This window comes from Artemia sp. Qi Xiang Cuo, chromosome 10 (genome assembly GCF_049724085.1).
Source record: "Artemia sp. Qi Xiang Cuo chromosome 10, ASM4972408v1, whole genome shotgun sequence".
Classification (NCBI taxonomy): domain Eukaryota; kingdom Metazoa; phylum Arthropoda; class Branchiopoda; order Anostraca; family Artemiidae; genus Artemia; species Artemia sp. Qi Xiang Cuo.
The window spans coordinates 6,932,137-6,955,936 of NC_142803.1; the positions used below are offsets into that span (position 1 = coordinate 6,932,137).

Below are 23,800 nucleotides of genomic sequence, written 5' to 3' on the forward strand. Positions count from 1 at the left end.
TTTCTTTAAAAAATTTATTTTGTGGAAAAATTATTTAAATTAATTTCTATTCTTTTTATATTGACATAGTCTTTTCAGGGAAAAAGAAAATAATACCTTAAATCTTTTCATTTTTTAAGAATTTATAGTTTGGCCTGCTATTTGTATGCTGGAGAAAAATTTTTGGCAATTTTTACCAACATACACCCTTTTAAAAATCTGGACAAAACTAGTACTGTTTACTTTAGTTTCATATCTCCTCTAGTTGACCTGAAATGGAAAACTTGATACCTTTCACAAAAAAATCTGTTTACTTTCTTTGATAGCCTGGATACACTTACGCTATTTTGATATGGTTAAGTTTTAAGAGCAGAAATGGGAGGGTTGGCGTGCGAGGGTGGGCGTGGAAGGGTGGGAGTGGGAGGGGGATTAGTTGTCCTCAAATCACTTTCGACTATTAAAAAGGGCATCAGCCCTTTCTATTTTCAATCGAATGAGCCCTTTTTGAAGTTCCAACGACAACTCCTTCGATACGAAGTGCCCTGGTCTAAACAACAACAACAACAAATCATACATTATACCCACATCGACCTTTACCATAAAAATGTCAAGCCTTCCAATCACTTTCGACTATTAAAAAGGGCACTAGACCTTTCGATATCCAATCGAATGAGCCTTTTTGGAAACGACAACGCTTTCTATAAGCACCTTATATGCCCCAGGGCATAAATTACAACCCTTACCTTAAGGTCTTTTAGGGTGGTTGTCATCCTCTAGGACTGAATTTTCAGAACTTTCAACTACGTTAAACAACATGGCTATCTCTAAATTTTGATTGGATGTGTTTGGGGAAATGATGGGCGTGAGAGGGGCGGTAGTCGCTCTCCATTTACTTTCAACTATTAAAAATGACCCTAGGCCTTTCAATTTCCAATCAAATGAGCCCTTTGAACAAAATGTTCAATAAAAATCTTATATGCCCCCAGGGCATAACTTACAATCCTTGCCTTAAGTGCTGGGGGAGGAGTGTCATTCTCTAAGATCTAATTTTCAGAACTTTCTACTAAGTTGAACAAAATGGCTATCTGAAAATTTTGATTGGATGTGTTTGGAGGAATGGTGGGCGTGAGAGGGGGGTTAGTTACCCTCCAATCACTTTCGACAATTACGAAGGGCACTAGCCCTCTCAATTTCAAATTGAATGAGCCCCTTTTGAAGTTTTATGACAGCTCTATCTATAAAAACCTTATATGCCCCCAGGGCAGAACTTACAACCTTTGCCCTTGGGGCTCTGGGCGGTTTGTCATCCTTAAATATATAATTTACAGATCTTTCAAATAAATTGAACAAAATGGCTATCTCGAGGCTTTGATTAAATGTATTCAGTAACATAGTAGGCGTGAGAGGGGGTTAATTACTGTCCGTTCACTGTCGACTATTAAAAAGGGCAGTTCAACTTTCCAATCAAATGAGTCCTTTTTGAAATTTCTATAACAACTTTATATATAAACTTTATATGCCCCAGGGCATAACTTACAACCTTGCACTGATTGCTCTGAGGGGGTTATTATCCTAAAAGACCTAATTTCATGAACTTTCAACTACGTTGAACAAAATGAATATCTCAAAATTTTGATTGGATTTGTTTAGGAAAATGATGGGCATAAGAGGGGAGTTAGTCGCTCTCCAATCACTTTCAACTGATAAAAAAGGCACTAGCCCTTTCAATTTCCAGTTGAATGAGCCCTTTTGAAGTTTCTACGCTTTCAATAAAAACCTTATACGATCAGGGCATAACTTACAACCCTTGCCCTGAGGACTCGGGGGGAGAGGGGAGGGGTTGTCATCCTTAAAGATCTTATTTCCAAAACTTTGAAATATGTTGAATAAAATGACTATCTATAATATTTATTGGATGTGTTTGGAGAAAAGATGGGCATGAGAGGGGGGTTAGTTACCCTCAAATCACTTTTGATTATTAAAAAGGGCACTACCTCTTTGAATGTCCAATCGAATGAGCCCTTTTTCAAGTTTCTACAACAAAGATTTCAATAAAACCTTATATGCCCCACGGCATAACTTATAACCCTTGCCCTGAAGACTGTGGGGGGAGTGTCCTGCTCAAAGGTATAATTTCCTGAACTTTGAACTGCGTGGAGCAAAATATCTATCTGAAAATCTGAAAATCTTCATTGGATGTGTTTGGGGAAATGGTGGGCGTGGAAGGGGTGTTAGTTGCTTTCCAATCACTTCCGACTATTAAAAAGGGCACTAGGCTTTTCAATTTCCAATCTAATGAGCACTTTTTGAAATTTCGGCGAAAACACGTTCTGTAAAAACCTTATATGCCCCCAGGGAATAATTTACAGCCCTCGCCCGGATGGTTGTGGGTGGGTTGTCATCCTCAAAAACCTAAGGTCTAGAACTTAAAACTACGTCGAAAAAATTGAGTATCTTAAAATTTAGATCCGATATGATTGGGGAAAAGGTGGACGTGAGAGGCGGTTTAGTTGCCCTCTAATCACTTTCGACTATTAAAAAGGGCACTAGCCCTTTGAATGTCCAATTGAATGAACCTTTTTTAAAGTTTCTAAGACAACGCCTTCTATAAAATACTTTATATGCCCCAAGGGCGTAACTTACAACCTTTGCCCTAAGGGCTGTGGGGGACTGTCATCAAAAACATAATTTCTATCTGGAAATCAACTAGGCTGAATAAAATGCCTATCTCAAAATTTTGATTGGATGTGTTTTGGGAAATGGTGGGCATGAAAGGGGTGTTATTCGCCATCCAATCACTTTAGACTATTAAAAAGGTCATAAGCCCCTCCAATTTTCAATTGAGTTAGCGCTTTTCGAAGTTTCTTCGACAACTTCTTCGATACGAAGTGCCCTGCTGTAAAGAAAAAAATTAATAAATAATAAATTGTGCCAACATCGTTCTTATATGCTCCCAGGGCATAACTTAAAACCCTTGCCCTGAGGGTTGTGGGGGAGTGTCCTCCTCTTTACTTAGTCCCCGTTTTTTGTCTCTTTCTCGAGTGTCCCCATTCTTTACTTAGGCAGCGCGATCGCGCTGCCTATGATTTATGCAACAATCTTCTATATAAAACGTTATATGCCCCCTGGTCATAATTTACAATCTTTGCACTGAGGGCTCTGAGGGGGTTATCATCTTAAAAGACCTAATTTCCAGAACGTTCAACTATGTTGAAAAAAATGGATATTTCAAATTTTTGATTGGATGTGTTTTGGAAAAATTCTGGGTGTGAGAGGGGCGTTAGTCGCTAGCCAATTACTTTCAAGTATTAAAAAAGGCACTAGCCCTTTCAATTTCCAATTGAATGAGCTCTTTTGAAGATTCTACCACAACGCTTTCAAGAAAAACTCTATATACCCCAGGGTATAACTTACAACCCTTGCCCTGAGGGCTGTGGGGGGAGGGGTTGTCATTCTTAAAGACCTAATTTCCAAAACTTTCAACTACGTTGAATAAAATGGTTATCTAAAAATTTTGATTGGACGTGTTTGGGAAAAAGATGGGCGTGAGAGGGGGGCTAGTTTACCTCAAATTACTTTCGACTTTTAAAAAGGGTACTATCCCTTTGAATTTCCAATCCTTGGGCTTTTTTTGAAGTTTTTACGACAACAGCTTCTTTAAAAACCTTATATGCCCCAAGGGCATAACTTAAAACCCTTGCTTTGAGGGCTGTGGGGGAGTTGTCCTCCTCAAAAACATATTTTCTATCCTAAAATCAACTACGCTGAACAAAATGGCTATCTCAAAATTTTGATTGGATGTATTTGGTGAAATGATGTGCGTGGGGGGGGGGAGGCGAGGTGCCCTCCAATCACTTTTGACTATTTAAAAGAGCACTCTCCCTTTGAATTTCCAATTGAATGAGCCTGTTTTGAAGTTTCTACGACAACACCTTCTATAAAAACCTTATATGCCCCCCAGGACCTAGCTTAAAACCTTTGCCCTGAGGGTTGTGGGGGAGTGTCCTCCTCAAAAACATATTTTGTATTTGGAAATCAACTACGCTGAACAAAATGCCCATCTCAAAATTTTGATTGGATGTGTTTGGGGGAATGATGGGATTAGGAGAGGGGGCTAGTTACCCCCCAATCACTTTCGACTATTAAAAAGGGTATTAGCCCTTCAAATTTCCAATCGAATGAGCATATTTTAAAGTTTTCTACGACAATGCCTTCTATAAAAACCTTAGATGCCCCCAGGGCATAACTTAAAACCCTTGCCCTGAGAGTTGTGGGGGAGTGTCCTCCTCAAAGATATATTTTCTAACAAGAAATAAACTACGCTGAACAAAATGGCTATCTGAAAAATTTTGATTGGATGTGTTTGGGGGAATGATGGGTATGGGGGTGGGGGGCTAGTTGCCCTCCAATCACTTTCAACTATTAAATAGGGCACTAGAACTCTCAATTTCCAATCGAATGAGCTCCTTTTGAAGTTTGTACGACGACCCCTTCCATTTGAAGTGCCCTGCTCTAAGGGAAAAAATAAATAGTACATTGTGCCAACATCGTTCTTATATGCCCTCAGGGCATAACTTAAAGCCCTTGCCCTGAGGGTTGTGGGGGAGTGTCCTCCTCAAAAACATATTTTCTATCTGGAAATCAACTACACTGAACAAAATGGCTATCTCAAAATTTTGATTGGATATGTTTGGGGGAATGATGGGCGTGGGGGGGGGGGGTTCTTAGTCACCTTCCAATCACTTTCGACTATTAAAAAGGGCTCTAGCCACTCCAATTCCCAATCGTATGAGCCATTTTCGAAGTTTTTACGACAACTCCTTCGATACGAAGTGCCCGGGTATGGAGAAAAAAAAACACATTGTGACCACATCGTTCTTTACTTAGGCAGCGCTAGCGCGCTGCCTATGATCATGATTCAATCATAACTCTCTAAGTAACTCTAGCAAGCCCAGTTTTAAGTAAAGGGCATTTTTAGAACTTGGCAAATATTGGGAAATACCTTGAGTTGGTTTATTTAAGCAAGCTTTATAGATTAGCAAGTTTTCTAGATATGTCTTGCGCTATCAGCGAAGCAATAACTTTTGTTCTCTCTAAGTTTTAGATTCAAATATTTTCTGTTGAAAAAATATTGTGTTATGTTTAGAATCGGTTTTCCCTCGGTTTTGTTTTTCTTCAAACTTGCGCAATGAACCTTACAAAAAAAAAAAAAAAAAAATCTTCGCTCAATTTAGGGAGAAAAAATAAAGAAGTCAATACGATGTTTCTTGTTGTTGTAAAGATTCGGCATTAAACTTTGATTTTACTTTCTACTTTCCTCAAAATGTCCCCAAAATGTTTCCTCAAGATACAAGTATATCTAATTTTGTTGCGTAACTAGGAGAGGCCAAGTGGTTCGTTATCACCAATCTTTAAAAATTTGCACCCACCAAATCTAAGGATTTTCATGAAAAATTAAAATGAATAAAGTGTATTCTGTTTAAAGATTTTTTTTCTTCCAAAAGGTGATTTCAGATTTCAACTTATCAAGGGGGTCAGGAAGGGGGTACGAGAGGGGAACTGTAAGCCTGGGTTAATGATTTTTGTAAATGGATATTATAATAGTACCCATACTATGCTTCCTAGCCTGTCCATTCCAGAACGTACCATATGGCACTTTTTCATGGAGATATTAAGACAAACTTATAAGAGGTAAGTAGAGAAAGAGGCAGTAGCTTTTAAATGAGCCATTAACTTAATATACAAGGTATTATTTATGCGTAGTGGATCCAGTGGAGAGAGCGATGTTTTCCTACCAAATGTTTCTGTAATCTAGAATAAACTCTAATGAACAATTCGGAACTACAATTTTATAATGGTAATTTTTCCTAAGAAACCATTTCTTGCAGAAAACGGTAATAAGATAATTTTACATTTATACATCAGCGAAACTTATTTTAGTTTTCTGGGAATATCTAATAACTCAAAATATTTTTTTGTTTCTAATATATTAGTTCAAAACATGAAGAATTCAGGTTAAAGTTCACCTCTAAGTCAGGAATATATAAAAAAAATTCTGAGAATTTACGATTCTAACATTTCTATTGGTGTTTTTATACAAAGCAAAAAATAATGTCAATTAAATACATTAAATGCAGCACATTAAATAGTATTATGGTCCGTATTATTTTTTCGTAGTCTCATTGGGATTGATAAACTCTGTCCTTTTTTGCAGGCAGAAGACCTGACAAAGGACCAACTTCAAAGTAAGCTATTCTTACACAATTTTTTTCATGTAAGTGAATTGTTTTTTTATATGTACTATTTTAACCATAATTCAGTTACTACAGTAGTGAATGTTTCTATCTCATTCACTGTTACCAGATTTTTTTTTGTATGTAACAGTTGAACTGCATTTTAAAAATGCTTAAATTTTGCACAAAACTAAACTATGTGTCTTGTATGCAACAGTTCCTTTGTTTAGTACATCTAAACGTCTTTATTTTCAAGCTTACCCCCGTAACTCTTATTGTTTTTCATATAAATCGGTTTTTTTTGTGTATAGGCTAATTCGGTCTTTTTTTTTTTAAATCCACGTCCTTAAATTTGTTTGATTCTCGTTATTCCTGCCAGGTTTTACCACTGCGTAAAGCTATGGAAAATTCATAAAACAGAAAAAGGATCATAACATCACATATTATCTGGAAGAGTGGGACTCGCTCATAAACGCTTAAAAGCAAAAATGAGGCAATCACTATTTACGGGAAAGGTTGCATGCCTTCGGTATAGTATTTCAAAGAAACTCGTATTGCACCACAAATTTGAAGAATTTAATTCACGGCTGCCTGAATAAGGTAGCGTTTTTTTTTCTCGGCAATTTTATATTGAGGGGGTCGTTCAAACTTGGGACGGAGATCATTCAATTGGAAATTGAAAGACTCAACTGGTTCGTAGGACCAAAAGGGAATGGACAACCAACCCCCATCCGTGCCGATTTCGCTTTTGGTTCCCCCGTAACGCCTCTTCGGTGCTGGATCCAACCTTCTTAACAACCATTTTAATCAGAAAAGTCAGAAGACTCAATAAACATTTTTGTGAAGATAACAAGATATCTGGAGCCCCAGGGGCAAGTATCAATGAGTTATATAGATTTTGCTAAGCGTCTAAACACGCTCTAGACCTGGGGCAAGGCTTAAGGGGCTTGCAGCCCAAGATTACTTGTGGTATTTTTCCCTGATCATTTTAATTTCTGTTTATTCGAAGTCTCTTTCACCAGCAATTCTTTAGTTTAGAATTATGAGTTATGCTAATTTCTGCTCGTTTTGGTTTAAATAACATCTAGTATAACCATTGTCATACTAGAACGCCTAAGAGCAGCCCTAGATTCACACCTCAGAGAAGAGCAACACGGGTTCCGACCTAGTAGGTCTTGTTCTGACCTTATTTTCATTCTAAGGCTGATGATGGAAGAGTCAAGAGAATGGAACAAATAGATGTACCTGCTCTTCATTGATTTTGAAAAGGTATTCGATTCTATCGACGCAGATACTATATGGAAGATTCTAAATTATTACGGAGTACCTGATAAACTAGTCAAAATGATAATGGCACTTTATGAAGATAGTGAATGCTGCGTTCGCACAGAAAATGGGTACACACGTTTCTTTAAGATAATGTCTGGAGCCAAACAAGGTTGTGTACTATCCCCGTTCCTGTCTGTCATTGTAATGGACTATATTCTACGGCAGTCTTCAGGCTGTGGAGTGAAGATTAGCAGCCGTCAGCTCTCGGATCTAGACTTCGCAGATGACGTTGTTCTTCTCGAAGAAGCGAAACAGCGACTGCAGCTGCTACTCGATGCCATAGATGAAAAGGCCGAGAAATTGGGGCTTGCAGCGAATGTCAGTAAGACGAAGAGCATGGCCACATCTGACTCCCCGCTGATACTAAAATGCAAAGGTAAAGCAATTGACCAGGTCAAAGAATTTAAGTATCTTGGGAGCTGGATTGAATATGATGGTGAAATAGCTAACGAAATTAAAAGGAGAATTGGACAGGCAACATCGGCTTTTAATAAATTGAAACCAGTTTGGCGCAGTAGTAAATACTCTCTGCACTTAAGGCTAAGACTTCTAAATAGCAATGCTATGTCTATCCTCCTCTATGCTAGCGAATGCTGAAAATTAAACGTCCAACTGGAGAAACGTGTCCTAGTTTTTGAGAACATGTGCCGTAGAAGGATCCTGAACATATCGTGGCAGGAAAATGTCACCAATATAGAAGTCCGTCGGCGATCCGGTCAGCCATTAGTTACTGACCTCTTGATGCTTAGGAGATGGACGTATCTTGGTCACGTCCTTCGTATGCCAGAGGATTGACTCCCAAAATCAATATATGAGTGGAACCCCGAGGGGAGGCGGAAAAGAGGTCGACAAAGACACACCCTACGACGGCAGTACGACCGGGACCTGAAAAGTGCGGAGCTGTCCTTCAACCATAGTGAGAGGATGTCACGGCTGCAGCTCAGTTCCGAGATTTCTGGCGAGGCTTCGTAGACACCCTAAAAGCCAGTCCTGGCTCTGGAGGATCTAAGGTCTAAGGGTCTAAGGTAAGTATAAAAAACATATTGCATCAAAATAAATACCTCAGCATAGAGCATATAGCTTGTGTAGGCAAGGATGTACTCCTTAATGAAATTAATTAAAAAAAAACTTTTTCCAGAAATTTTTTAAAGAAATGTAAAGAGCTTCATTAAACCGAACACGAGAAGAAATAAAGTCAAATAATGGACGAAGGGTAAAACTACCCTGAATCATCATTAATAAATAAACGAAACCAAAAACGAACAGAAATTACAGTGCATAACAGTAGCAGCGGCAGACTTAATAATAGCAGTAGTAGTGACATTAAAAGCAGTTGCAGCAGTAGCAGTAGTAATAATAGTAGCAGTTTTGGCAGCATTAGCAGTATGAGTAGAAGCAGTAGCATTAGGATGCAAATATTGTCCTTTGGTTGGCTCAATATCTCGCACAACAAGCCTTGTAAGTTTCAACTCCAAACACAAAGCTGCTCCTAAGGTATTGCTGATACGTCTTTTTGACAGCCTGCGAACAGACGACGTGATGTGATTCATTTCACCTCCCTCTCAATATTTGCAGAAAATCTCACCTTCTTATCCTTAGATATAGTTGTAATAGTAGTCGCAGTAGTAGGATTAGTATTATTAGTGCTATTAGTAGTATAATAGCATTAGAACTAGTGCTAGTAACAGCAGTAGTATTTACTTATGACAATTTGGTCAGTTGAACATCCCTCTCATCAAGTTTTGGAAGTTTCATCTTAATGCAATTAGCCGTTACTGATAACATTGCCAATATATCCATTTGATAACCTGTATATTCATATGCTTCTTTGTATTTTCATTTATTATACTCTTAGCCTTTCTGGTAGTTGCAATAGAAGTAGTAGCTGGAGTAGTAGTAGCATCAACAGTTGTGGTATGCACATGTACATATTAGTATTAGTATGTACATATTGCCTTTTGGTCAGTTGATCTTCCCCCATAAGCATTCTTTGAAAGTTCCAACTTAATCCAATCCATTCTTAAGATAAACCCTTTTGACAATCTGCATGAGCATAGTGTATTTTGATTTGGTTCCAATTTTCTCTCAATTTTCTCTAAGATTTTCACTTTCATACACTTAGCCTTAACAGCACTAGTATCATAGTACTAATGGTGGTAGTGGGGCAGATAGTAGCACTTTTTAGTAGTGGCAACAGTAGTAGCATCAGTATTAATAACAGTATTAACATGCAAATGCTGCCTTTTGGTCAGTTGAGAATTTTCTGTGGAAAAATTTTCCACGAGAAAAATTTTCTGGGGAATCTTTCCAGGGTATTTTTTTACGGGGATGGGGGGGGGGAGGAGCTCCAGGAAAAGAGTAAAAATCAATAAAGAGAATTATCAAAAACGCCTTTTAATTATTTCCGATGGGCTTAACGGTTCTAAAAAAGATCTTCTTGTCTAAGAAGTAATATACTGAATAAGAGCATTTCAATATTTTGCGCTTCAGTATTTTACAGAGGGCTTCCGTCTCTTGACTCGTGGTACTGTTTCCCTACTGTTGAGTATCTTTACCTCCAATTTTCAAGTTATCCGTATTGTTCCTGGGCTAGTTTCAAGCCTTTATGTTATTGATTACATAATTTTTTCTCTACGGTTTTTATTCGGGCTTAAAATTAAAGCTTAAAACAAAATTAAAAGAATTAAAACTCAAAACATACAGTTCTGTTTTTGGGCGTTATTTTCTATTTGAATACTTTGTGGCAGTTCTGAATAGATATCAAAGACTAACTAACCGCTATAAGATGAAGAAGAATCCTCTCTTAATACAACATTTCTTAATTCGTGAGTTACAACATTGCTTTTCAACATTTTTATCTATCAAACGAGATTTTGAGACCTCCTCTCCACACACATATATGCAAAACAAGGTTAGCTCTTGAACTGAGGTATAATGCTACTTCCAATAATATGATACTTTAACAAGATTCCTTCCCTTCAGTTGACAAATATCTATAAATACTTGTGTTAATAAAAATCCTGAAGTGTTTAGGGCACTGTTAAATTTTCATTAGTGTTACCGTGTTGAACCGTGAAAATAAATTAGCGAAATTAATTGATTAAATTTAAGGTTTTTCGTTCGTAAGAGCTCAAACAATAATAATCTGTCCCTTCTTCAACGGCTACTCTTGGCGCTAAAGCATTAAAACTCTTTAAAAACACTTCTCATTCAAAATCAACGGCCCTTGTGTTTAGGTGTCTCCTAAAGATTGAGGACATAAAGTCAAACTTTAGCGTAAAGAGCAAGGGCTTAGGAGGGTCAGCCCCCCTTATATACAGAATAATATATGTTTAAGTTTTAGTGTTGCTCCTTACTTTCAGTTAAAAACATTATATTTTAAGATTTTATATCTTATAGTTTTTCAAATTATTCCAAGAAACCCCCTTCCCCTCTTCGAATATTTCTTCTGGAAAAATCTCCCTGAAACTGTTGGTCTCACGGAAAATTTCCCCGTGAAAAACCATCTCCTCTCCCCGCAGAAAATTAGCTAAAAAAATACAGACAATATGGACAAATTACATAACTTACACCCCTTGCCCCAGGGACTATGGAGGGTTATGTCATCAACAACAGCACGGTTGTTGGACCTTTCAACTATGCTGAATTAAATGTCTATCTTAAAATTTTGATCAATTCTTGAGAAATAATGGGCAAAGGAAGGGGGCTAGGTGCCCTCCAATATTTTTGGTAGCTTAAAACAGGAACTAGAGCTGTTGATTTCCGTGATATTGAGCTCTTTCCCGGTCTTCTAGGACAAATAACCCTGGAAAAAACAAAATCTCTGGAAACCATTACCTTTTTGGGGGTGTTTTCCCTCTTTGTTGAAAATCTGGAAAATTTTATCAGGCTCCTAGCTTTTAACAGGTTAAACCTAATGAATCTAATATATTTAGAATCAGCATAAAAATCCAATTCTTTTGATGTACCCAATGTTATCAAAATTCCGTTTGTGAGGGTTTCGGTTGCTATTGAGCCGAGTCACTCTTTACTTACAGTTGGTTACCACAAACTCTTTGATTTTGGTCTTTCAACTGCCGAACACTACATAACCACACATAGATTAGTCTTAATTTTTTCTTTTATAAAGACAAATTCCTAATTTTTCCGAAATTCTGAAGACATATTTGGTAATGTAAGTTTCCGCTCTACCGATTCAGACAATCCAACTTGATTTTCACTGTCCTTGGTGCTTTAACTTATATTTTATGACAATACAACATGACAAGCCTTGATTACTTTTACAGTTCTTAAGAAAGCGTTTGATAGCTTCGACAGCCACAAAAAAGGCAGCATCCCATGTGACATGGTTGGGACAATTCTTCGACTAATGGGACAAGCCTATGATGGTAAAGTCCTTGAAGAGCTTATTGAAGAAGTAGACGCTGACAAATCAGGACAATTGGAATTCAGTGAATTTGTAATTCTGGCAGCCAAGTTTATAATAGAAGAAGACATAGATGCATTACAAAAAGAACTGAAAGAGGCGTTTAGACTTTACGATAAAGAAGGTAAATGCTTTTTTCCGAGACGGTTGAAAACGGGCACGGGTAGGTTCGGCATATTAGAATCTTGTTGAGTTTAGCCCCACTATTCCCAAAGTGGGGCGAAGGCCCCACTAGTGAGGCATAGTAATATAATGGTGGGTCATGTGCAGGACATGTCCCCTTCGGATGATATACTCTAGATGACGTTGTGCATTGAATAAAAGGTGTTATATACAGATAAAAATTTAGTTTGATGAATAAATTTCACTAATATTATATTAAAGAAAATCAGTCTAAAATATGCCTTAAGGATGGTTCGAAGAAATATACCAAGTTCTTATCGATTTCAGCTTCCTTCAGGTGAATTAAAAAAAAAGAAAAGAAAAAATTGACTGAAAGTTAGGAGCAGCATTAAAACTAAAAATAACAGAAATTATTCCGTATATGAAGGTTTGCCCTCCCCTTAATATCTTACTATTTACCCTAGAGATGATAGCACTTTTAAAAAAGCTTCCTACTCTAATTAAACTGTTTCTGTGGGTCGTTCTCAAGAAATATGGACAAACAGTCAAACTTTAGCGTAAACAAAGAGGGATTGAGAAGGGGGCAATCCGTCATATACGGAATAATTTCTGTTCGTTTTGAGTTTTAATGTTGCTTCTTACTTGCGGTTAAAAAAACTTGTTTAAAAAAATTTAATTTCTGATTGTTTTACAAAAACAACCAGTAAATCTCGTTCACCCTCCATGAAATATACCCCCCCCCTCCAAGGAAAACTCCTCCATGGAAATTTCATCCAACGTAAAGAGCGCCCCCTCCCTTCAAATTCCCTCCAGACAATTTCATCCTCTCTGAAAATCTCTCCCCCCTCTAAAATTGCTTGCGGACAGATTCAGCCTGAAAAATTTTCCTTAGTACTTTTATTTGAAAAAGAGTTTAATTTCTGACTGGTTTCCCGATCACTCCGGAAATGCCCCCCTTCGTAAGAATTTCTTTCTGGAAATAAAAACACGTGGAACCTGGATAATTCCTCGGGAGAATATCCACACAAATTAAGTTAGCAAAGAGAATGTAAGACAATTGAGAAGAATTTCGTATAGGAAGTCTTTCAAATCTCTCCACTGTAAAGATTTCCCTGAAAAATTCATCCTTCGGAAATTTCCCTCCCCAAGGAAGATTTACCTTATTGAAATCAACCCCAAGTACAAAATATAACCTCCCCCAGGAAAAAATGTCTGTATACTTCCCGATAACAAATATCATATTTAAATAATGGACAAATTCCATAACTTACGATCCTCTGCCCACGGACTATGGGGGGTCATTTTACCCCTCAAGACATAGTTATTTGATCTTTCAACTATACTGAACAAAATAGCTATCTCAAAGATAATTTCAAAGACCACACTACCTTTCCATGACGATTGATAAAAAGTTCAAATAGGGATAAATCCTTTTAATAGACAGTGATAAAGTTTAAAAAAATACTAGATATTTTGGTCACATATGTAGTGGCCGTCATCAGTAGTAATACTCACTGATGTAGAGTATTACTACAGTAATACATCAGTATTCCTACCTATGACGGTAACTGCATATGTGACCGAAATATCTTCGGCATATGTGACCGAAATATCGTGTTTCTTGTGAAATTTATCACAGTCTATTAAAAGGATTTATTCCTATTTGAACTTTTTGTTTACGGCTATCTGAAAATTTGATCAGATAGCTTTGAGCATAAAAGGGGTTTGGGAGGGGGACAGTTGCCTTCCAGTCTTTTTGGTCACTTAATAAGGTCACTAAAACTTTTAATTTCCGTTCAAATGCAACCTTTCCTGATAATACAGGTCTATTATTTCGATACGATCAACCCTGGAAAAAAAAAAAAAAAAACAACAAACAAAAAAACACGCATCCGTGATCTTTCTTCTGTCAAAAATATCAAAATTCCACATTTTTGTATACAAAAGCTGGGAACTTCTACAGTAGGGTTCTCTGGTACACTAAATCTGACAGTGTAATTTTCATTAAGGTTCCTTGGATTTTAGAGGGTGTTCCCCCTATTTAAAAAATTAGACAGGCTTTCTCAGTCTCGTATCTTTTGATGGGTAGCGCTAAACTTGATGAATCTTATATTTTTGGAATCAGCATAATAAGTTGATTCTTTTGATGTATCTATTGATATCAAAATTGCACGTTTTAGGGTTTAACTTACTAATGAGCCGAAGCACTCATTACTTACAGTTCGTGTTTGATGTGCATAAGATTTAGAGCAATACAATCTGAATATCATGTGGGGGTAGGCCTATTATAATTTTGGAAATGCCTAGGTGGGGCTTGGCCCAAAATTCTTTGGGAACCACTGGTTTAGCCATAACTGGTCTGGAAACAGGCCCTGAAGTTATTTTTCTCTAGTCTATCTGCTTGTGAAAAACAGAGTAATAAAAATGTTAATTAGAAGTCAAATTATTACTTCTTTTATTGGCACTAAATTTCGGGAGATTTTGTAAATTGGTAAGATTCTTCGCGTAGAATAAGAAGCAATTAAGGTGGAAGTGTGGTTTGGGTGCACGCCTACAAAAACACCTGATTTTTCTGATTATCCACTCTTTTGTACATATTCCGTAAATTTTTGTAATTTAGGGGGAACGAATGGCCCGTCCCATAAAGTCGTTCCTACTAGTAACAGATTTGGCAAGATACTGTAAACTTTAGCTCTAAGGGAAAAACATATTTACGAATATACTTTGAAATATCAGTAATTCAAAATATCTGGGTCCTAGAAAGCACAATTAGACAGTAAAATAAAGGAAAAAAAAGCTCTATCCAAACCGTTATTGTCAAAAAAGATAAAATTGCTATCTCAGATTTGTCAAAATTAAAAACAAAATTACAAGAAATGGAAACATGTTTACCAATTTAGAAATGAAGAATGGGTGCCTTTCTCATCCTTTAATGACGTACAGTCTTCGTAACAGGTTGAATTAGATGACTCTAAAAGAAGAACATTTTCACCCAAAATGAAAATGTCGGCACCTTTAGAATCAAAATAGAAGAAAACAAGAAAAAAAAGACCTGTTTCCAAATATACGTCTATGAAATCCAACTTGAATAAACAGAACGCAGCATCTGGAAAGAATTTCTAAATTTAATTTACCTAATTCTAGACCTACTAATTTCTAGGAGTAAACATTTAAAATCATTGCTAAAAAGAAAACACCTCAATGTCTGTTTCGGCATCTGTCAGACAAAAATAAACTAAAAATTCAAATTGATGAAGTGCGCTATGGAGCTTTCTTTTGTCTACTCTTGAATTTGACAAGATCCAATCAAACCGAATGATAAATTTAAAACTAAAGGCGTAAATATAAGGAAACCTTTCAGCGTGTAAGCAAATAAATTAGCTTTACGAATCAATTTTTTTGCTTGGGATGAATCGTACTTAACACAATGACCATAGAAAGCCGAATGGTGGCAAATTCAATTTACATTCTGTAATTTGATTTTTCATTTTGGATAAAAAAAAAAATACGAGTATGGGGGCTTTTCTCATCCTTTAATGACGTCAGTGTTCGTAACAGGTTGAATGGGATGACTCTAAAAAAAGAAAATTTTCACCAAAAATAAAAATGTCGGCACCCTTAGAAACAAAATAAAAGAAAACAAGAATAAAAAGGAGCTGTTTCCAAATATATGTCTATGAAATTAAACTTGAATAAACAGAACACGGCATCTGGAGATAATTTCTAAATTTAATTTCCCTAATTCTAGACCTATTAATTTCTAGGAGTGAACATTTAAAATAATTGCTAAAAAGAAAACATCTCAATTTCTGTTTCTTCACCTGTCAGACAAAAATAAACTAAAAATTCAAATTGATGAAGTGCGCTATGGAGCTTTCTTTTGTCTACTCTTGAATTTGACAAGATCCAATCAAACCGAATGATAAATTTAAAACTAAAGGCGTAAATATAAGGAAACCTTTCAGCGTGTAAGCAAATAAATTAGCTTTACGAATCAATTTTTTTGCTTGGAATGATCGTACTTAACACAATGACCATAGACAGCCGAATGGTGGCAAATTCAATTTACATTCTGTAATTTGATTTTTCATTTTGGATAAAAATACGATCGGCGATATTTCGGTATATTTTTGGATGCTTCGCAGCACCAAACGTTTTTAAAGTGCAAGAAAATACAGAGTCAAGTATATTGAAATTTTTCTAGTTCCAGATATTTAAATTTATAACAATGTTAAAAAAAAGATGGAGGGAGGTAGGGTGTGGCATCAATTAACGTAAGCTGATGACGGGAAAAATATGTTTCTAAAAATTTAAGCATGGCAATTTGTTTATTCTTTGTTTCAGTTCTTTCAACGAAAACACAAACAGAGGCCAGATGAAAAGGTAGAGGAAAAACAAAATTAATGTGGTCTTCAAAATTTAGGTGGAAGGGGCAAACACATCTAGGAGCAAGTACTCCTCACTTGGGTCCCCCTCATTGATGAGCCAGGGTGGTTGCAACTTCACTCCCTATATATTATGCCCACTCTAGATTTAGAAAATTTTTGGTATGTTCATTTGGTATGCATATCTCCGTAACATGTACTTTGCCTCTGCAGCCTTTTCGTCTTTACAGTGTTTCCATTTAAGAGTAAAATAAAATTATCTATTGGAGAATGAAATTTCAATAGAAGAAATCGGAAACTGTTTGTAAGAACCGTCTTAGCAGTTCACACAAGGATCTAGAATCAATCATTTTTCTTAGAAATTGACAAGTGAGTACGCTATCCTACTCTGGGAAGGTGATGCAAACCTAATCACCAATCACATTTTGCAGTGTGTATCTCGGACTGATAGAGTTCTTCAAACCTTATGCACCAGTTAGGCTGGTGAGAAATTATTTTGAATTGGGTCATCTTATCAAAATGACAGAAAACAGTGTATTCTGACAGAAAACAGTGTAGACCAATAATATAATGACAGCTTAGCATCAACAGAGATTTGCACAATCCAAACAAATCCAATATTTTTAAAGTGTCTTGCTATTTTTAAAGCCTTGCTCAGTGCAATTACCTGGGACTGGACTATAGCTGAACCATTCTTTTGCTTATTGGCATGCTCTTGATGTTTGCTAAAAGAGGGTGATTTTGCTCTGCATGTAGTGGTAAAAGGTTGTCATAAGGATTTGAGATTTTTATGCGTAATGTAGTAACGAACACCTTCTGTGCCTCCTACAGACAAGAACATAATTTGTACTTTACTGAAAACAATCTTTATTTGAAACTATGTATTTTTTTCTCATAACACCAAAACAAAAAAATCATGAAAAATTAGTATCATAACGAAGATCACCGAAAAAAACAACAATAATTGATTGGGGATTGACAGTTTAATATATACTGATATTCATTCCTGAAAGTCCAAATAATTTTAGATTTATTAAAGGTAAAAAAGAGGAAGTATTTAACATTTATTTTATTTCAAATAAAGTTCAAATTATGTTAGGATCCTTACACGGCACATGGGGCGTTAGCACTACTCCTCTTTGTGGTAGTCTCTGCTTGTTTTGAGTTTGACTTAGCTATTCATTGTCATACGTGCTCGTTTTTGGTTTCATTTAATTATGTATCGTGATTTATGATACTAATATGCTTAAAAAATTATTCAACTTTGTTTCTACTCATCTTCGGTTTAATGTAGCTCTTTACTTTTCTTTGAGAATTTTGTTGTTTTTACATCTGCTCGTTTTTAATTTACATAGTCTTTTCCGTTGGCTTAGCAAAGAATCTTTGCAGTTTTTCTCTATGCAAATCCAGACTTTGGCTTACTATTTATGTGTTCGAAAAAATTTTGAATTATTTTTTAATAATATTTGTATCGTATTTATTTGTGCTAATGGGTGGAAGGAAAAATACTCAAACACATGGATTGAAAATCTGCATTATCTTTTGGGTTATATAGGGCTGACGAAATTCTAACTTCTGTCAATTTATAACCCTGAGTATAGACAAAATTTAGTCAACTATCCTCTTCCAAAGGCCCTGAAAGTTTCAACTTGATTCCTTTAACCTTCCCCGAGATATCGTAGATTCAACTTCTCACTCAACATGCCTTTTGAATTTTAACCTAATACTCTTAGCTAAGTACCTAAGATATCACTGGTATAACCTTTTTAGTATACTGGATACATATAGTGACTTTTGATTTAATTTAACATCCCCAATATTATACACTCAAGGTGCAACGTAATACTCTTAGTTCTTCGTGGGATACTACACAGACACCATTTTGACAATTTGGGTTTATATAGTTTATATTGATTTAGTTTTAAGTTCCCCCCAACTTCCCTTGAAAGTTAAAACTTAATACATCACTTTATACATCATTCCTGAGACACTGCATCTTTGCTATTTTGACAACCTTGATGCACCCAAATACTTTTGATTTAGTTCAATAGTAGTAGTAGAAGTTGTGGTAGTAGTAGTAGTATTAGTAGTAGTAGAAATAGTAGTAGTAGAAGCAGCAGTAGTAGTAGTATTAGTAGTAGTAGCAGTAGTGGCATTAGTAGAAGAAGTAGTAGTAGTAGTGGCAGTAGTTGTAGTAGTAGTAGTAGTAGTAGTAGTAGTAGTAGTAGTAGTAGTAATATCAATAGTAAAAGTAGTAGTAGCAGTAGTAGCAGCAATAGTAGTAGTATTAGTAGTTTCAGTAGTAGTATTAGTAGTAGTAGTAGTAGTAGCAAACTCTATGTCTATCTACCATAGTTCTACCCTAGGATGGATGATAGACTATCAACAACAAGTAAAATTAAACATTTTCATACAACTCTGAAACAGTAATGCCTGCTTTGCCTTTCACAGAGACTATCTGTCTTGGCTTTGCTCTTATTAGCCATGATTTGGTTCTCAAGTCTTTCATGACTTCCACCAAGTTGATCAAATTCATAAATGTCCCTCTTCATCATACCCTAGAAGTTTTATTAAAAGTATAAACTAAAAGTAAAAACCCTTAGCTTTATCAACAGTAGTTGTACTAGTGCTAGTACAACTACTAGTACATAGCAATAGTAGAAGCAGCAGTAGTAGTAGTAGTAGTAATAGCACGAGCAATAGTAGTAGTAGCTGTAGAAGTAGTAGCAGTAGGATGCAAATAATATCTTTGGTTAATTTGACATCCATCACAACAAGGCCTGTACGATTTACCTTCACACACCAGGTCGTTCCAAAGATATTGCTGATACGCCCTTTTGACAACCTGCATAGAAGTAGTAGTCGGAGAAGTAGTAGTAGTAGTAGCAGTGGTAGTAGTAATAGTAGTAGCGTCCACATATTAACTTTTGGTAAATGAATCTTTCCCTTTAATTAAGTATTGCCTTAAAGTTCCAACTTAATTCCCCAATCGATTCCTTTAGATACACCTTTTAACAATCTGTAGGCTCATTTTTGTTTTAATTTAGTTCAAATTTCCCCTCAATATTTTCTCAAATGTTTACCCTTATACCCTTAGTCTTCATAGCGCTAGTATCATAGAAGTAGTGGTAGGAGCAGCAGTAGCAGTAATAATGCTGTATTAGTAGTAGCAGTAACAGCTAGTAGTAGTAGTAGTAGTAACAGCTTTTCAATTTGAAATTGAAAAGAAAAAATAATTATTTGTCTGGTGTATAAGCCACCTAGCACTCGCTTGGACGCGTTTATTGAAGGTTTTGATCTGTTAATGTCTGTATGTCCTGTGTTAATTTTTAACTTGCTAGATTTGAATGGTGATAATTTAGATTTAATTACATTTTTTTTAATTACATGGTTGCTAATGATCTTTACCCTTTAGCATGCGTACCTACAAGGATTTCTAGTCCTTCAGCTACTTTAATAGATAACGTTTTTGTCAGCTCTCAGATCTTAAATTCAAGTTATGCTGATGTGGGTATTTATCCCGAATCTGACCATCTCCCAGTTATCAGGAGGATAACTTGTGTGCAAAAAACTAGAAGCAAAGCAAATAAAAGGAAAGTGCGGAAATTGAAAAAGGGTAATTTAGATAAATTTGCAGAGGAAGTGAGTACGCTTAGCTGGAATTCTGTTCTTAAAATAACGGGTGATGTAAATGAGGCGTATGACACATTTTGCTCGATTATACAACCCATTTACAAACAAACGTGTCTCTAAAAATCGTTAAAGATAGGAAGGATGTACCCCGAAAACCCTGGATGAGAGTTCAAATTGTTCATGAAATAGAAAACAGGAATCATCTTTATGAACAGCATCTTAGGACAGAAAAAGGTGAAGATTTTGAAGAATTCAGGATTGCCCGTAACAAGGTAAACTCTTTTAGAAGAAGAACAAAGAGGGATTATTTTGAAAAGAAATTTACTGAAACCAAAGATAACTAGAAAGAAACCTGTAGGGTCGTCGGGGAGATATTGTCGAAGAAGAGCAGTGGCGAGCCTCTGTCAATAGGGGCAGATAGGATTACACCCCATGATCCTCTACAAGTGGCGGAACATTTTTCAGATTATTTCTCAAAAATTGGTCAAACAGTGCCATAGGAAAATAACCAGAGTCCTGAATCCTTCTGCGAGTATGAGTTTCAAGATGATAGAGGGGACAGATAAGCCTTTGAGTTTCAGAGGTATACCAGTGATAAACTACTTAAAATTGTTGGAAGCATTAGCTCCAATTCAGCGGGGACAGATGGAATGAACCTCCAAACTGTCAAGTCAGGTTTGGTTTACCTTCTGCCTTGTATTGTGCATATAATAAAATTGTCGCTAGAAACTGGAATCTTTTCTAAGGTCTCAAGACAGCCAAGGTTATTCCCCTTCACAAAGGTGGCTCAAGATCTGATATCGGCAACTGGAGGCCAATCTCCATTCTTCTCCTTTTCTCGAAAATCCTTGAAAAAGTTGTCCATCGACGACTCTATCATGATGTAAGGTACTCTATGATGTGCCTTATCATTGGTACTCTATGATGTACCTTACATGATGTGTAAGTTACTCCACCAGTACCTTACACATCATGGTATCCTTTTTGATACTCAGTTTGGCTTCCGCAAAAGTCATTCAATTACACATGCGGTGCAACACCTATGTGATTTTGTGAATCAGTGTCTTGATAGTGGAAAAATACCTCTTACTATTTTTATAGATTTTAAAAAGGCATTTGATACAGTTGATATTAGTATTTTAATAAATATATTAATGCTTTTAGGGGTTAAAGGGACTTGTTTGAATTGGTTTGATTCTTTTTTCAAGGGGAGGTCAATAAAGGTTGTAATTGATAGTGTAACTTCTAGTCCATGTCTTGTGAATTGTGGTGTTCCGCAGAGTTTTGTACTAGGTCCGCTTTTATATTCAGTTTATGTAGATACTATGAGATTTTACCTTCGTGATTCGTGTCTAACATCTTTCGCAGATGACACTGCTATTTCTTTTCGTGGTGTATCTGTGAATGAGTTAATAAATAAAGTAAATATGGTATTAAATGATTTAAGTGTGTTTACGTTTTTAAGTATGTTGGCGGTTAACGTAAAAAAGACAAATTTTTATGGTTTGTAGTCGAATTGGTAAGCCCATAGATCTCGGTGGGCAAACATTATTTTCTGGTAAACTTAATGAGGTATCTGGTCTTTTACCTAAACTTTAATATGTCATGGAAACGTCAGAGTGATCTTGTGGCATCAAAAGTTGCAAGAAACCTTGGAATCATATGTCGACTGAAGCATTTCGTACCAGGTCGGGTGATGCTGCTTTTTTATCATGCGATTATTAGCCCCTATATATCGTACGGCTGTGTGTTATGGGCTAGTAATTTGTTAGTAATTTTAGGCATGTACAGGAATTACAGAATATTCAGTTCGTGGTAGCGAACTGTATGTAAGGAGTGACCCAACTCAATAGTAACTGAAACTATAAAAAACGGAATTTTAACATCAGTAAATGCATCAAAAGAATCAGCTTATTATGCTGATAGGGGGCTACGCTAAAGAAACTAACAATACAGTAGCATGTTTTAGGAAATTAAAGGTGATGTGGGACAAGTTCGTGACTATCAGGCTGCGGTTTGTACTTACCAGGGTTTGCATGAAGTGAGACTATCGGTGCAATGAAATTTTTTTCGACAAAATAATGATTTGCATGATTATTATACAAGGAATGCTAATAATCTGGTGACGGAGTATAGGAGTGGGAGTTGAATTGGATTTCAAATAAAACATCTGTGACAGGGGGTATGCAATTCCCTCCCAGATAGTAATAAGGCGGCTGAACACCAGCATTTATTTAAAAAAAGGGTAAAGAATTTTTTAGGGGGGTGAGGAGCCATGATTCAGAGATTAAAAGATATATGTTATCATTTATTTTCTTTTATCATTATCTTCTTTTTTTCTTTTCTTTTCTTTTTTTTCTGTGTTTTATGAGAATGTACATTAGTACGTGTTAAAAAAAAATAAAGAATTTATTTAGAAATTTAAAAGTTATTTTTTAAGTAAGCTAAAATAGTTTGTGGTAACCACCCAGTGCCAGTGTATTTATGTCTTCTTATGAGCGATTACCTATTGATCATGTTTAACTAGGTCGTCTTGAAATAAATTAATCTAATCTAATCTAAAGCTGTAGGAGCAGTATTAATAATAGTATTAGTAGGCACCTGTTGCCATTTGGCCGGTTGCACATTCCCTCATGATGCACTGAAAGTTGCAGCTTGATATAATAAGCCTTTCCAAAGATATTGCTGATATGCCTTTTTGACAATCTATGCAAGTAGTATGTTTTGATTTAGTTCAACTTTCCCCTCAACATTTTCTAAAAATTTCGCTTCAACACTCTCAGTCTCGGTAGTACTCACTACTGAAGCAGTAGCTGTAGTAATAGCAGTGATAGTAGTTGCAGTAGTGGTAGTAGTAGTAGTAGTAGCTACTACAACTAGTAGTAGTAGTAGTAGTAGTAGTAGTAGTAGTAGTAGTAGTTGCAGTAGTAATATTAGCGTGTAAATATTGCCTTTTTGGCCAATTGATCATCCCCCTTTTTTATATCCTGAAAGTTTCAAATTTACACGCTCCTATACTTAGTCATTCCTAAGTCACATCCCTTTGATCCATAGGTAAATAACGTGTTTTTATTTAGTTTAATACTCTCCCTCAATATTCCCTAAGAGGTCCATCTGAATATCCTTCGCCTTTTTCAAACAGTTCGTGGTAGTGAACTGTAAGTAAGGAGCGACTCGGCTCAATAGTAACTGAAACTTAAAAAACGGAATTTAAATATCAATAGATACATCAAATGAATTAACTTATTACGCTGATTCCAAATATATAAGATTCATCAATTTTAGTGCTAAGCATCAAAAGTTACGAGCCTGAGAAAATTTGCCTGATTTTTGAAATAGGGGGGGAAACACCCTCTAAAATTAGAAGAATCTTAATAAAAATCACACCATCTAATTCAGGGTACCAGAGAACCTAACTGTAGAAGTTCCAAGCTCCTACCTACAAAACGTGGAATTTTGCTATTTTTTCCAGAAGACCAATCACGGATTCGTATTTATTTGTTTTTTTCCCAGTGGTTATTGTATAGACCCAGTTGTCCTAGAATTTCGGGAGAGGGCTCATTTGAACGGAAATTAAAAGTTCTAGGGCCATTTGTAAGTCACCGAAAAGATTGAAGAGCATCTGGGTCCCTCCCACGACCATTGTTTCCCCAAAATTATCTGATCAAAATTTTGAGATAGCCATTTTGTTT

At 36.1% G+C, this 23,800-nt stretch overlaps 2 protein-coding genes across 3 annotated transcripts in view; both read left to right on the forward strand.

The window, feature by feature from the left end:
* LOC148947418 (mitochondrial import inner membrane translocase subunit Tim21) overlaps positions 1–23,800 on the forward strand; it is a 523,198-nt gene that overhangs the window by 129,514 nt on the left and 369,884 nt on the right. The window lies entirely within an intron of this gene.
* Positions 1–23,800, forward strand: part of LOC148947420 (troponin C-like) — a 31,843-nt gene that overhangs the window by 3,462 nt on the left and 4,581 nt on the right. For both annotated transcript variants that reach the window (XM_089095241.1, XM_089095242.1), the window contains exons 2-3: positions 6,194–6,224; positions 11,828–12,091. In XM_089095241.1, the coding sequence (XP_088951367.1) occupies positions 6,194–6,224; positions 11,828–12,091 (295 nt within the window). The remainder of the gene's footprint in view (positions 1–6,193; positions 6,225–11,827; positions 12,092–23,800) is intronic.